The following is a 14,500-nucleotide window of genomic DNA, read 5'->3' as shown; positions in this document are numbered from 1 at the left end:
TCTGCTCTACTCTTTCGTAAGTGAAACCAAAGACACAATGTCTGCTACAAGCAAACCAAGGAGAGACCACCAAATGGATGACAATAGTATAAGAAGAGTGAATTCCACGCCTGTATGGCCTACAGAGTTACCGGATGTCTTTTCATTTTCAGAGTCTTTTTTCCAATTGCAGAGAGATTTAGATTATAGTGTCCTACAGTACATGATTCACATGGGATATTCGAATGCTGCTACTCTATTTGAGAGGGAGCTCAGAAATGACATTTACGAGGGTGTTACTGACGGGATTGGCGGTGCTCTAAAGCGAGAAGAAGAAGAAGAAGAAGAAGAAGAAGAAAAAGAGGGGAAAGAGGGGAAAGAGCTTCGACTGAGTGTAGATGAGGATGGATTTGAACAGGGACTGAAGAGAGTTAAGTCATTACAAGGTTTCGACACGACAGAGGTTCGTAAGAGTATCATGCAAATGATTCTCCAGGGGGAGATACCGGATGTTATTGATGCAATTAGTTTTCTCTGGCCTAATTTCTTTGAAGAATACGAAATGGTCAAGTTGAGGTTACTGCATCTACAAGCTGTTTCCAAAGTGTTAGAATATTCCAAGGCAAATACCACTGGACTGACCAAGAACGAGATTGAGAAAAGGGAAGAGGGTTTCTACAAGGAATTCGTCCAATTTGTCCAAGAAAACCTCTCTGATTCCAGAATAACGCAATCTTTACAGTTTACTAAAGATATGGAATCTACAATGGGACTTCTGGCACGGGTGGACTGTGGTAAGGAGCTCGAGGGACTCCCCGAGGACATGGCACGACAAATCGGAACACCTCTACGTGAACGGGTTGCAAGGACAGTCAACCATGCCATTCTTCGCCATGTGGATGGAATCCCTCTGCAACCTCTGGATGCTGACATCACACACCCGCAATCCCTGGATACCCAGTTGGAGAACCTCGTCAAGTTGTTTCTCTACACTCTGAAGACCAAAACCACCTTGTCTTTGAAGAAATCCACATCCACATCCACATCACCATCACCATCACCATCACCATCGTTATCCTCTCCTTCTTCTTCTTCATCGTCATCATCCCCTCCCCCTTCCTCTTCTACCTCACAAGAGACTTTCATAGCTGTGGCTCGTTCGCTAAACTGACTTTCCCCCCCTCTTCCCCTTCCCCTTCCCCTTCTCCTTCCAAAGGGTTTTTGTTTTTTTCACGGGCCCGCGCGCCTTCCCTTTTCGGCCAGGGGCTGTTCGGGATCGAAAACGGGATTGAATGACTGAGCCACCGCCGCCTTACCGAAATAGACGCGGCCATAAGGATTTTTCCCATCATGCCTTAGTTTTTGCTTCACCGCATTTTTCATTTTATCATTCATTTCAATTGATGAAGTTGAATAGACATTTCTGTATATTTAGAAATTGTCATTTGCGGAGAAAGAACGAGTTTGTTTGTGAGTGTTGAGGACCCTTGTTGTACCTTGCCAATCTCAATTTAAGTACCTCTTTTTTTTTCTCTCTCTTGTGTGTGCTTTGTTTGCCTTCCCGTTTGTTTGATTGCTTGGATGTCTACTTCAAACAATAACTCCCCCAATCAGAACCCGTCAATGTCACAGAAGACAGATATAGGGGACACTCCGAGTCCCGCAATCACAATACTATCTTCCACAGATGAGAGTTTTGCCCATATAGACACAAACCTTCGAAAACGTGACAATAACATCATTAGAACACCACTTCCCCTCAAGTCTGATATAGATGTCAAGGCATCGTGTTTGAAGGATCCAGTCGATAAACCGGATTTCCACAAACATTCATTTGAATATGTGATTAGAAGTGGTCTAGCCGGTGGAATGGCTGGAATTTCTGCAAAGACACTCATAGCCCCACTAGATCGAGTGAAAATTTTGTTTCAAACTAATAACCCCCATTATAAACAATACGTAGGTTCCTTTAGGGGGATGTTCAGGGCAATTTCGTCTATCTATGCAACAGATGGCTCAAGGGGGTTATACCAAGGCCATTCGGCCACTTTGTTAAGAATATTCCCTTACGCTGCAATCAAATTCGTTAGTTACGAACAAATAAGAACCATTTTGATCCCCTCTGATGAATTTGAAACTGCAGGGCGCAGATTGTTGGCAGGTTCCTTGGCCGGAGTGACCAGTGTCTTCTGTACATATCCACTTGATTTGATTAGAGTCAGATTGGCTTTTGAAACTTCTCATCACTTGCTCCATCATGGTCCAGGTAAATTCTTCCATATACTGAAACTGATCTACAACGAGAAACCTCAGATAAGTTACAGCACAGGTGGTTACCCTACTGCGGCTGGCGATTCATTTGTTGCAAAGTTTTTGTACAAACCAAGTTTTGCAAATAGTTTCCCCATCTTGTTATCAATCTCTAACTTTTACCGTGGATTTATACCCACCATTTTGGGTATGGTACCGTATGCTGGGGTAAGTTTTTACTCTCATGATATACTACATGATTTTTTCAGGAGTAAATGGCTGGCTCCTTACACAGTGCTTACAGATACATCGAAATCTGCTACCCGCTCTGATTCTTCGTTTGACCATAGACCTCCATTAACAACTTGGGCACAATTGCTAGCCGGTGGTGGCGCCGGTATGCTGGCACAAGCTTCAGCTTATCCATTCGAAGTTATTCGGAGAAGAATGCAAGTGGGTGGTGTCACTAATAAATCTGGTGAATTTTATGGCATAAAACATACAGCATTAATGATATATAAAGAACGTGGATTTAAGGGATTCTATGTCGGTTTGGGAATTGGCTTTCTGAAAGTCATACCGATGTTTGCATGCTCATTCTATGTCTATGAGAGGTGTAAACATCTATTACATATTTAATGCTCTTACATGTACACTTTTTTTTTCTTTACAAAAAAAAACTTCAATATTTCAGATAAGCAAATCGATAACTAGCTAATGCTATACATCAAAGTCCGTTTCCAAAATACCCGATTTGTCGCACATGCTACGGAAGATACCATTCTGTTCCCAAAGGGCCCGTGGAGTATCGAACTCTGCGCACTCACCTTTGTCCATTACGAGGATCCTATCGTAGTTCAAAATAGTCCTCAACCGGTGTGCAATACATAGGATTGTGCAACCTTGGAAACCAGTAGCAATGGTGCTTTGGATCCGAGCATCAGTCTCGTAGTCGACACTGGATGTGGCCTCGTCCAAAATGAGAATCTTGGCGTTTCTAAGCAACGCACGACATAATGCAATCACTTGTCTTTCGCCAAGTGAAAAGTTAGAGCCATCATCATCCACAAAGGTATCGAGACTGTATTTGTTCAAATTTTCACCGCCCGATGCTAAGTTGAGGGCCTTTTGGAGTATATCATCATCTAGGTTACCAAACGGGTCTAAATTTCTTCTAATATTTCCCCGGAATAATACTGGATCTTGCGGAATGATGGCCAACCTAGATCTCAAATCAAACAACCCGATCTGTTGAATGTCGACACCGTCAATGGTAATTTTTCCAGATTCAGGCTCACTTAGACGGTATAATGCTGTCATTATGGTGGATTTTCCAGCACCAGTTCTACCACATATGCCGATTTTTTCACCTGGGTGGATGTCTAGATTCATGTTTTTCAAAACAAAAGGCAGTTCAGGCCTATATCTCAAGGTAACATCTACAAACTTTATAGATCCATGTTCAGGCCAGTTAGTCGGTAGGTCAGCTTTTTCTGGCGTCGTGTAAGTTGCTTCTTGCGGTAGTTCTGTTGCATATTCACAAACTCTCTCTACCGAGGACATTAATTGTTCTACCTGACCTAGTGCTCTAGTTGAACTGATGATTTGTAAACTGAATTGAACACAAAATGATATCAATAAACCCGAATTAGCAGCACTTATATGATATGCATTAGAAGCACATAACATACTGACCAAAAGCGTAATAATAGCAGATGTGCCATGTAAGGGGATTGAAAACCACCTCATAAGACAAATTGAAGTCAAATATGATTCATTCATACGGTTCAGATTCTTGGAATTCCTTTCTAAGAACATTTTTGAAGCAGAATACGATTTAATAGTTGGCATCCCTTGTAGCACTTCATCAAAATTAGAAAACACAAATGACCTTGCAACGCCTTCTAATCTTTTGACTTCTCTGGAAGTTGCTTGGTAATATGAGAATAACATGGCAATAAATCCAATTAAAAACGGAATCAATATAGCAAACCAAGGCAAATAAATAACACATAGAATTAATATTCCAATAGCATTTCCAACGCCATTACAAACCAGCCTAGCTTGTTCTGCAATCTCGTTATCTAGAACATCCGTGTCTTTAGTGAATCGATTTATGATTCTACCAAGTGGTGTAGTATCGAAGAAAGACATTGGGGCAAACATCACATGCTTTAAGCTAGCAATATTTAACAATTTTGACGAACGATTACTAATGTATGCCACTGTACAAAATTGCCAGATAGCACAAATAATAAACATCAGGGTAATCATAACATAAATGCCAATATAAAAGCCATTTTTGTACTGCTTGAACTTTCCAGAAGACCAGAAAGACAACCAGACGTTTTCAAACAACATGCAAAAGGTGGTACATGCAATTGCAATAATCAAATTTGCTAGGACTAATTTTGGGCCCAGCTTGCCACAACCTGCCTTCAGATATTCAGATATGAGCTTATAGGAAATCCCATTTGTTTGAACATGTTCTACAGTCATAGTTTTCCCCTTATCGTGATCAATCTTGGTTGTCTGTTTTCTGATTAACTCCACCTCCTCTTCATGAACGTCAGCGTCTTCATCGTCCTCATCCACCACTTCCTCCTCTTTATGCTCTGTTCCCTCCATTTGAAACTCCATTAGCGTCTTGAAACTGCGGTTTCGGCCAGCTAACTCAGTTTCAGTCCCCACGTCAATGGTTCCATCGCCGTTCATGTATATGATCCTATCGGCTTCACCAATCAGAGACAACTGATGGGTTGCCAAGATTCTGGTCTTCCCGGATAGCAACCCCAAGATACATTCACGCATAATATGCTTACCAACCTTGGCGTCGACGGCACTCAAGACATCGTCAAACATAATGATGTTATACTCGGACATGGTGTACGCCCGGTAGACTGCTCTGGCCAGGTTGATTCTGGCTTTCTGGCCACCAGAGAGATTGACCCCCCGTTCACCAATTTCCGTCATATCACCGGCCGGGAGGATCTCAAAGTCACTGGGCAAAGCACAGCATTCGACAACCGCCTGGTAAACCTTCTTGTCATAGTCGAGTCCGAAGGTGATGTTGTCACGGACAGTTGCGTTCTGGATCCAAGGGTTTGCACACAAAACAATATCACCGGAAATATCGACAGAGCCGGTGAGACGAGCCATATCGCCATTTATGGCAGCTAGAAGAGAGGATTTGCCGGAGCCAATGGAGCCAGTGATAACAACAAATTCTCCATGTTTAATCCTCAAATTTACTTCCTTTAAAACTGAATGGTAACCCTGTTTTGTCTGATGCAAAGAGAAAGATTTGTCAGATTCAACACTAGAAACATCAGATTCAACTTCATGCCGAAAATCCCATGTGAAATATCCATTGTTAACGTTAATACAGTCCTTGGAAATTTCAAAGACATATTTATGGTACTCAGGATCAGGGATTTCTTCTGGAGCAAGTAAAAAGGATTGTATCCTTTTGATAGCAACTAGTGCATCACTACCAGAGCTCATTGCTAATGGAAACAATGAAATACTTAGTGTCAAAATATTAAAAAGTGTCAACGAAGAAAATATGTTAGCAGCATTTCTTAGACCGTGATTCTGCCCATACATTGCTAGAAATCCCACCATTGCTGAAAACAAGGGCAAAGTAATTGCAAAGGCAGTGATAATGTTTCTAGCAAACTGGATTTTCAACATTATTTTCATTTCTTTTGATCTGACATCCTTGACCAAGTTGAAAAACGGAATTTCCCATGCGTAATACTTAAGCATTTTCATGTTGTTCAATATTTCTCTGATGTATCTAATTCTTGAATCAGTTTCCAAATTAACTGATTTTCTCCATTTAGTTAGCTTTTTAGTAAACGCAAAGAAGATAAAAGTTGCGGAAATAAACCACCCAACACCTGCAAGAGATGCACCACCTAGATTGACACACAATAAAACAATAGTAATTATCAAGATAAATGGCAAACACACGACAAAAGGAAAGTAACTAGCAGCTAAATCAATCTTAAAAACATCATTGCTGGATAATGCAGTAATTGCAGATGGCGGATACTTTACTCTGGATTCCCTGCTGAGCTTTAAAGACTTATCAAGAATAGCCTTCGTTAAGATAGATCTTATTTCTGCACCTACAATTGCGGCCCTATTTGAACCATGTGCACCACAACATCCAACAAAAAACAGAATTGCTGAAACACCAACGGCGTAGCCATAACCGTTATTACCACTCGTCTCACCACTGACTTTTTGATGGACATAGTTAATTAATGCACGAATCTGAATAGTATTGAGGCCGGTTGCGATATCACTAAAGCCTTTAATAATGATGCTTACCAAATAATCCCATCCGAGCGTGTCCACAATTGAAGCAAGCAAGAGATTTTTGGAATAATGAAAATTGGGATCACCCTTAACTCTCAGCCTATTTTCTTTATTATCTTGCAGACCGGATTTCCTCAAATATTCTACTTCACATTTGACAATTCTGCGTTGACAACTTTTGTAAAAATAATCAGTTAGCATATCAACGTCATAATATGAATCCTTTTCGATTTTGTACAAATCTTCATGTACGATTGTTCTTCGGTATCCTACATACAAGAGGGGATCTAGCCAACCATATCTTGCTTCTTCGTAGAGATTGTTTTTCGTATAACTAAATTTTATCCGTTCATCTTCCATTGGAATTGGAGGAATTTTCTTATTCCACAAAAACCTTGTTAAAAATCTTTTTTGAGGCAATATCCTTTCGTCATTGGCAACACGATCTTCAATATCTTCATCCGGATATTTGTATACCTTGGTCGATTTAAGGGAGAGAAGCTCCTTTTCAAGATGAATTCGCATGTTTCCTTCTCGAATAAAGAATTTTTTTCAGCATATGACAAGTAATAGATTACTACAGCAGAGTCGTTGAAAATGAGTTTGTACAAGAGCCACTCGTCCATATATCTCTAAGAAGAAAGTACAAAGAAGTTATGATTATTGCCTTCAGTTTTAGCAATACCAATAGGTGCGGCTATCCTCTTTCCGCCCACAAAAATATATAAAAAGGTAAGAGACTGGGTTTAATATCCAATTAGCGTAGGGGCGGACCCTGATAACAGGATTTAGTCGGCCTTTGTCTTGAGCCACACTATGAAAAAATCAGAGAGAGAAGGCCACAATGTTTCAAAAGGTCTCTACTTTAATTGAAAATTAAATATTTAAACAGTACCTACATGTACTTTTACAGATCGCCTTCTTCAATGCCTGATTTGTCGCACATGCTACGGAAGATACCATTCTGTTCCCAAAGGGCCCGTGGAGTATCGAACTCTGCGCACTCACCTTTGTCCATTACGAGGATCCTATCGTAGTTCAAAATAGTCCTCAACCGGTGTGCAATACATAGGATTGTGCAACCTTGGAAACCAGTAGCAATGGTGCTTTGGATCCGAGCATCAGTCTCGTAGTCGACACTGGATGTGGCCTCGTCCAAAATGAGAATCTTGGACTTACGGATCAATGCACGGCATAAAGCAATAACTTGGCGTTCACCAAGTGAAAAGTTAGAGCCATCATCTTCAACAAAGGTATCGAGCGCAAATTTGTCGTTGTCAAAGGACCCAGAAGCCAGCGCCAGAGCTTCTCGAAGAACGTTGTCGTCCGTTTCACCAAAGGGATCAAGGTTTCTTCTGATGTCACCCCTAAACAAAACTGGGTCTTGAGGGATGATAGCCAAATGAGACCGTAATTGGAACAATCCTATTTTGCTAATGTCGATACCGTCAATGTACATCTGACCAGTCTCGATCTCGCTCAAACGGTAAAGAGCAGTCATGATTGTTGATTTTCCAGCCCCAGTTCGGCCACAAATACCGATTCTTTCACCTGGCCGTATATCGAGATCCATGTTTTTTAGTACAAAAGGCAATTCTGGTCGGTACTTCAAAGAAACGTCCTTGAATATAATGTGACCACCAACCGGCCAGTTTGGCGGTATCTTTGCGTCTTCTGCTTCATTTTCGTAAGGAGCTTCCTGAGGTATTTCGGTCACATACTCACACACTCTTTCCACTGATGACATGTATTGCTCTAACTGACCCAGCGATTTGGTGAACGAAATTAGCTGCATGCTCAATTGGACAATATAACTGACTAATAAACCCGAAGATGCTGCACTAATTGGGTATACTCTGGATACAGCCAACAATCCAACAATCAAATTAACAGAAGCAGAAACACCATGTAATGCCATTGCTAACCATCTCTGGATACCAACTGTATAAAAGTAAGCTTCATTCATACTGTTGATCAAATCTGTATTTTTGTTAATAAATCTTTTACTTGATGAATATAGTTTAATTGTATCCATCCCTTGTAAAGTCTCATCAAAAGTCGAAAAGACAAGGGATCTTTTTATGCCTTCTAATCTTTTGACTTCTCTTGCGGTTGACTGGTAATAGTTGAAGATGCACACCACATATACAGCAAGGATAGGAACAGCGATGGCAAACCACGGTAAAAAAATACAACACATGATAATAATGCCACCCATATTTCCGAATCCAAAACACGTCATTCTTGCCTGATCTGCAATTTCATTATCCAAGACATCTGTATCCTTTGTAAATCTATTAACGATTCTACCCATTGGGGTGGTATCAAAGAACGCCATTGGCGCATGCATGATATTGTTAATTGCCTTGATATTAAGTAAGTTTGATGATCTATTTGTAACGTATATTATAGTAGAGAATTGCCAAATGGAGCATACAACGAACATGATCGTAACAAACACATATATACCGATGTAGAACTTATCATGTCTCTCAAATCTTCTGGAAGACCAGAATGAAAGCCAAACATTTTGAAATAGCATACAAAATGCCGTGAAGATAATAGCTAAAATTAAGTTAGGTAAAACAATCTTTATTCCCAATTTACCGGATCCAGATCTAAAATATGTAGTTAAAATACTCAGGGGGATTCCGTTGTTTTTCATTGTTTCGGCTTGAATTGTTCTCCCCTTATCGTGATCAATCTTGGTTGTCTGTTTTCTGATTAACTCCACCTCCTCTTCATGAACGTCAGCGTCTTCATCGTCCTCATCCACCACTTCCTCCTCTTTATGCTCTGTTCCCTCCATTTGAAACTCCATTAGCGTCTTGAAACTGCGGTTTCGGCCAGCTAACTCAGTTTCAGTCCCCACGTCAATGGTTCCATCGCCGTTCATGTATATGATCCTATCGGCTTCACCAATCAGAGACAACTGATGGGTTGCCAAGATTCTGGTCTTCCCGGATAGCAACCCCAAGATGCATTCACGCATAATATGCTTACCAACCTTGGCGTCGACGGCGCTCAAGACATCGTCAAACATAATGATGTTATACTCGGACATGGTGTACGCCCGGTAGACTGCTCTGGCCAGGTTGATTCTGGCTTTCTGGCCACCAGAGAGATTGACCCCCCGTTCACCAATTTCCGTCATATCACCGGCCGGGAGGATCTCAAAGTCACTGGGCAAAGCACAGCATTCGACAACCGCCTGGTAAACCTTCTTGTCATAGTCGAGTCCGAAGGTGATGTTGTCACGGACAGTTGCGTTCTGGATCCAAGGGTTTGCACACAAAACAATATCACCGGAAATATCGACAGAGCCGGTGAGACGAGTCATATCGCCATTTATGGCAGCTAGAAGAGAGGATTTGCCGGAGCCAATGGAGCCAGTGATAACAACAAATTCTCCATGTTTGATGTTTAGATTGATATGATGTAAATCATTCACAGAATGTTCATCTTTTTCCTTGGTAGATTCATCCGACGTGGATATATCTGCTCCATCATCACTGGCTGTTTCAATAGAATTTGCTTCTGAAAGCCAATCAAACGAGGCATTATTAATGTGAATGGCAGGGTTTTCTGGATTAAACCCATGTTTATTATACAAGTCATCTGGTTTCTCCTCCGCTGCCAATAAGAATACCTGAACACGAGTGAAAGCGATCCAGGCATCACTTGCTGAAGTTAGAGCAGTAGGCAACAACGCCACATGACCAGTCAATATATTGAACAAGGTAACCGAGGAGAACAAATTGGAAGAGCTTTCCAAACCGCCCCTTTGGCCATACATCGATAGAAAACCAATTAACGCTGAAACTGAAGGTAGCGTAATCGCAAAACCATTAACCAAATTTCTGAAAAATTGGACTTTTAGCATAATTTTCATTTCTTGAGTACGTAGCCTAGTGATGATTTTGGTGAATGGTTTTTCCCAAGCATAATATTTAATCATTTTAACGTTATTAAGAACTTCTTTGATGTGTTTCACACGGGCATCTGTTTGAACATTAACAGATTTTCTCCATCCCATGAGAAATTTGGTTGAATAAAAAATACAAGCTGTAATAATAATGAACCAAGCAATACCGGACAATGCGGCGCCACCTAAATTTATAGCCAATAGGGTGACTGTGATACCGATACCAATGGGGAGACATACAATGAAGGGAAAGAAATTGGTGGCTAAGTCTATTTTGGACAAGTCGTTACCCAAATATGCAGTAATAGTAGATGCGGGGAAGTTAGTCTTCGATTTTTTACTCAATCTAAAAGATTTATCAAGTAATACTTTGGTCAAGACGCCCTTAATTTCGGCACCTACAAAGGAGGAGTCGTTGAAGGCACGTGCCATGACAATACCAAAGAAGAACACCAAACAAGATACACCGACTGCCAAGCCGTATCCATTTTTCGATTGTGGGATACCATTGGCCTTGTTATGGACATATTCGATCAAATGCCTAATTTGTAAGGTGTTCATTCCAAGTGTGAAATCTCCCAATCCTTTACAAACAACTGCCAGGGTATAATTCCATGCATATGTCTTGTATAAGGCCAGCAATACAAGATATGGAGGATATTTGATCCCCAAAGATGGGAGAGCTTCTCTATTTGTCGGCGTATCTTCAATGGAATGTTTCCGCATAAACTCCCTTTCGACAGTATCCTTGAGCTTGTTGAAATGGTCCATAAATATCTGGGTCCTTCTTTCAACGTCATAGGTCGACCCCCGTGGAATTTTGTATAGATCTTCACTTTGAACGGTTCTCCGATATCCGGTTCTCATTAGGGGCAAGCACCACGTAAAGAAGGTCTCTGAGAACAAGTTGGTGTTTCTGAAGGGGAACTCGATCCGTTCATCTTCTGTAGGAATCGGGGGAGGCCGTTTGTCCAATAGGAGCGGGGTCAAGAGTCTCTTTTGAGGAAGAACAAGGGGGTCATTGGCTGTTCTTCTTTCGACGTCCTCATTGGAATATTTGACATGTGAGACATGCCTTGTGGAGAAGAGCGTACGCACTGCCATACTGTGTAGATGTAACTGTTTGGAAAGTGTAACTACAGAGAAGATTGTAGATTCAACAATACTTGGATACAAGTTATAAAAAAAATGTTTTCATAGATAAGGCACGGTGGAGAAAAATAAATCGAAAAAAAGTATATATATATATATACATATATATATATATATACAAAAAAAAGAACGCTGGACAAAACGGTAATCCCGATTAGAGAAGTTTCCCAGCTTGGCTGTTTTGGCCGACTCTTTCGGCCGGCTATTTTGCCCCCCAGAAAAACGCAGCTGCGGCGCCCGCTAAGAGATAGATCCCCAAAACGTGTGCTGTTTCATGGGGGTCGCTCTGAAAAGTAGTGGGGAAGGTGCTACCGGCAGGGGGGCGGCCTTTTGCCATTGGGAGTAGAATTGATGGATACATTGGACCCTCTGAAGGTAGCAGACGCCGTGCATGTACTTGACCAACATGATTTAGTGAACGTGGTGAACGGAGCCGCTTGTGTGGGTTGCCTTTGGGGCGAATGCCCCCCTTCCGTCTAAGTTTATACTGGGAGCGTGCGTATGCCATGGTTACCCTTCACAGTGTCAGTGCTCTAGTGATAAGCAACTTAAGACTCACCCAAAATAGATCCTCTCACTCTCTTATAAGATTCTATGCATTTGTGACTGGTCACATCTACCCTTCAAAGATAATGCAGTTGTTTATTGTAGAAACACAATGTGGTTCAATGTCCTCTCATTTTCAAAAGGCAATTCCCAAATCATGAATTTTTCAATATTTGTGATGAGCCATTTTTTTTTTCCAGGTTTTACCAAAAGAGAAACACCACAGAAAAGTTTAAAAAATTCACCAGGGTAAAATGGAAATGGAAATGAAGATGGGAGAGAAAGAGAAAAAAAAATGCGAGAAAATGTATAAAATACACGTTTTGGATATCGAGCAAGTGAGTTTGTGGAGGAGTCTATACAACTACTTGGACAAGGTATGTTGAATTGGAGGGCCAAACGCCACGCTGTATATCTGCATATTTTAGAATGGGCGACCTAGAAGGAAACAATAATTTACAGGAACACCAGCATCAACATGTACAGCAAGTAGTGGAAGAACCAAACCAGAGGCCCGAGGACCAAACCGAACAACCCTTACCCCGCAACGATAAAGTACACATCTCAGTGTCCAATTCTTCAGAAAGGGCACAACCGACGAGCACCAACCTTTCAGCAGACCATCAGGGAAATGCAGGATCTCCAACTGCTACATCGAAATCTGATGCTGCACCGTTGAATCAGCCCCAACAAAAGAAGCGAAGAAAGGTTGTCTCTGCATGTGTTTACTGTCGTCGCTCTCACATGAACTGTGACGAGTCAAGACCTTGTAAACGATGTGTGAAGAGAAACATTGGCCATTTATGTCACGACTCACACTCAAAACCACCGAGTCTTATTGTTGGTCAGTCAAATTCGCCTTCCTTAATAGGAGACTCTTCTCAATTACAAAGTTCAGGCCTGAATCATCAACAACAACAGCAACAACAACAGCAACAGCAACAACAACAACAACAGCAACAACAACAGCAACAGCAACTTCAGCACCAAAAGCAAACTCTGCCATACACTAACAACTATCAGCACCACCAATATCAATCTCAGAACTCTCAATTCCAGTATTCAGCAAATCACCCCCCTCAGCAACATCTGAACTCACAGTCACAATTCTTTAACTCCAACCCTTCTTCCGCAACATTAACTCAACAACCTTTCTTTTACTCGGAACATGCCGGGTCGGAATTCAACTCCTTGACCGAATTCTTATCAATGATTGATGACAATGACATGATGGACTCTATTAATATAAATAACGATCCAATGCTACAGAAGCTTGAAGCCACTAACTACTTCCGTGCCATATCTTCAAATAACTTGGCCAATTTGGGTACCCCCAACCCAGAAGCATCTAAATTGAATCTACAGCAGTACCAGCCGCTACACGCCCAGCCATCGCATCAACAACATCTAACTAATAATCACAGCATGGACTCTTCCTCACAACCAGCGGAATTCATTAACAGTCTACCACAAATACCTCTTCAGCACCAAAACCCACCGGTTTTACCATCAACAAAGAATCCAATGTCAATTAATCAAAGCAGCGCATATTTGGCTAGTACCATCAGACCTCCCTCGATAATCGATACATTTCCCTCGCAATCAAATTCAATACAGCAACAATCAACAACCCCCCGTATTTCAGATGCAGCAAGGGATAAATTTTTCCTAACGGCTGCGGACCCAACCACCGAAATCTCACCGGAGGAAAGATTGAAGCAAGTCATTAATGCGAAGCTTGAAGCAGGCTTGCTGAAACCGTATAATTACGCCCAAGGTTATCAGAGACTACAAAACTATATGGACAAATATATGGCGGCTTCAAGCCGTGCCCGGATCCTAAAGCCCTTGTCTACTTTCCGACCTGGATTTAGGGCAATTGCTAAAACTTTGAAGGACATCGATTTGATTTTAGTCGAAGAATCGTTTGAAAGAATGCTACTTGATTATGATCGTGTATTTACATCAATGGCTATCCCAGCGTGCCTTTGGAGAAGAACTGGCGAAATTTATCGTGGAAATAAAGAGTTCGCATCTTTGGTTGACGTTTCTATCGAAGACTTAAAAAATGGAAAACTAACCATATATGAACTAATGACCGAAGAGAGCAGTGTGAACTTCTGGGAGAAATATGGCTCAATTGCCTTTGACAAAACTCAAAAGGCGGTTTTGACCAGTTGCAACCTACGGACTAAAGACGGAAGAAAGAAAAAGAATTGTTGTTTCAGCTTCACAATACGAAGAGACAGGTACAATATTCCAAGTTGTATAGTTGGAAATTTCATACCTATTCGTTAATAACATTTATACAATTTTCTTGAT

The 14,500-nt window shown here is 41.2% G+C and overlaps 5 protein-coding genes across 5 annotated transcripts; 3 read left to right on the top strand and 2 right to left on the bottom strand.

Annotated features, from left to right (window-relative positions):
• Positions 1-37: 37 nt before the first annotated feature.
• Positions 38-1,150, top strand: C5L36_0B08620 (uncharacterized protein; the record flags this gene model as incomplete). Its single annotated transcript, XM_029465235.1, has 1 exon — positions 38-1,150. One exon carries the CDS (start codon positions 38-40, stop codon positions 1,148-1,150), a length of 1,113 nt encoding a protein of 370 aa, XP_029321094.1.
• A 410-nt stretch (positions 1,151-1,560) lies between these two features.
• C5L36_0B08610 (uncharacterized protein) lies at positions 1,561-2,868 on the top strand (the record flags this gene model as incomplete). Its single annotated transcript, XM_029465234.1, has 1 exon — positions 1,561-2,868. The coding sequence occupies one exon, from the start codon at positions 1,561-1,563 to the stop codon at positions 2,866-2,868; it is 1,308 nt and encodes a 435-aa protein (XP_029321093.1).
• An 81-nt stretch (positions 2,869-2,949) lies between these two features.
• Positions 2,950-7,080, bottom strand: C5L36_0B08600 (uncharacterized protein; the record flags this gene model as incomplete). Its single annotated transcript, XM_029465233.1, has 1 exon — positions 2,950-7,080. The coding sequence occupies one exon, from the start codon at positions 7,078-7,080 to the stop codon at positions 2,950-2,952; it is 4,131 nt and encodes a 1,376-aa protein (XP_029321092.1).
• A 382-nt stretch (positions 7,081-7,462) lies between these two features.
• C5L36_0B08590 (uncharacterized protein) lies at positions 7,463-11,584 on the bottom strand (the record flags this gene model as incomplete). Its single annotated transcript, XM_029465232.1, has 1 exon — positions 7,463-11,584. The coding sequence occupies one exon, from the start codon at positions 11,582-11,584 to the stop codon at positions 7,463-7,465; it is 4,122 nt and encodes a 1,373-aa protein (XP_029321091.1).
• A 1,023-nt stretch (positions 11,585-12,607) lies between these two features.
• On the top strand, positions 12,608-14,476 carry C5L36_0B08580 (uncharacterized protein; the record flags this gene model as incomplete). The annotated part of the gene is made up of 1 exon (XM_029465231.1): positions 12,608-14,476. One exon carries the CDS (start codon positions 12,608-12,610, stop codon positions 14,474-14,476), a length of 1,869 nt encoding a protein of 622 aa, XP_029321090.1.
• Positions 14,477-14,500: the final 24 nt, after the last annotated feature.

This window comes from Pichia kudriavzevii, chromosome 2 (assembly GCF_003054445.1).
Source record: "Pichia kudriavzevii chromosome 2, complete sequence".
NCBI lineage: Eukaryota > Fungi > Ascomycota > Pichiomycetes > Pichiales > Pichiaceae > Pichia > Pichia kudriavzevii.
The sequence above is the reverse complement of the archived record's forward strand: the minus strand, read 5'-3'. Positions and strand labels throughout refer to the sequence as shown.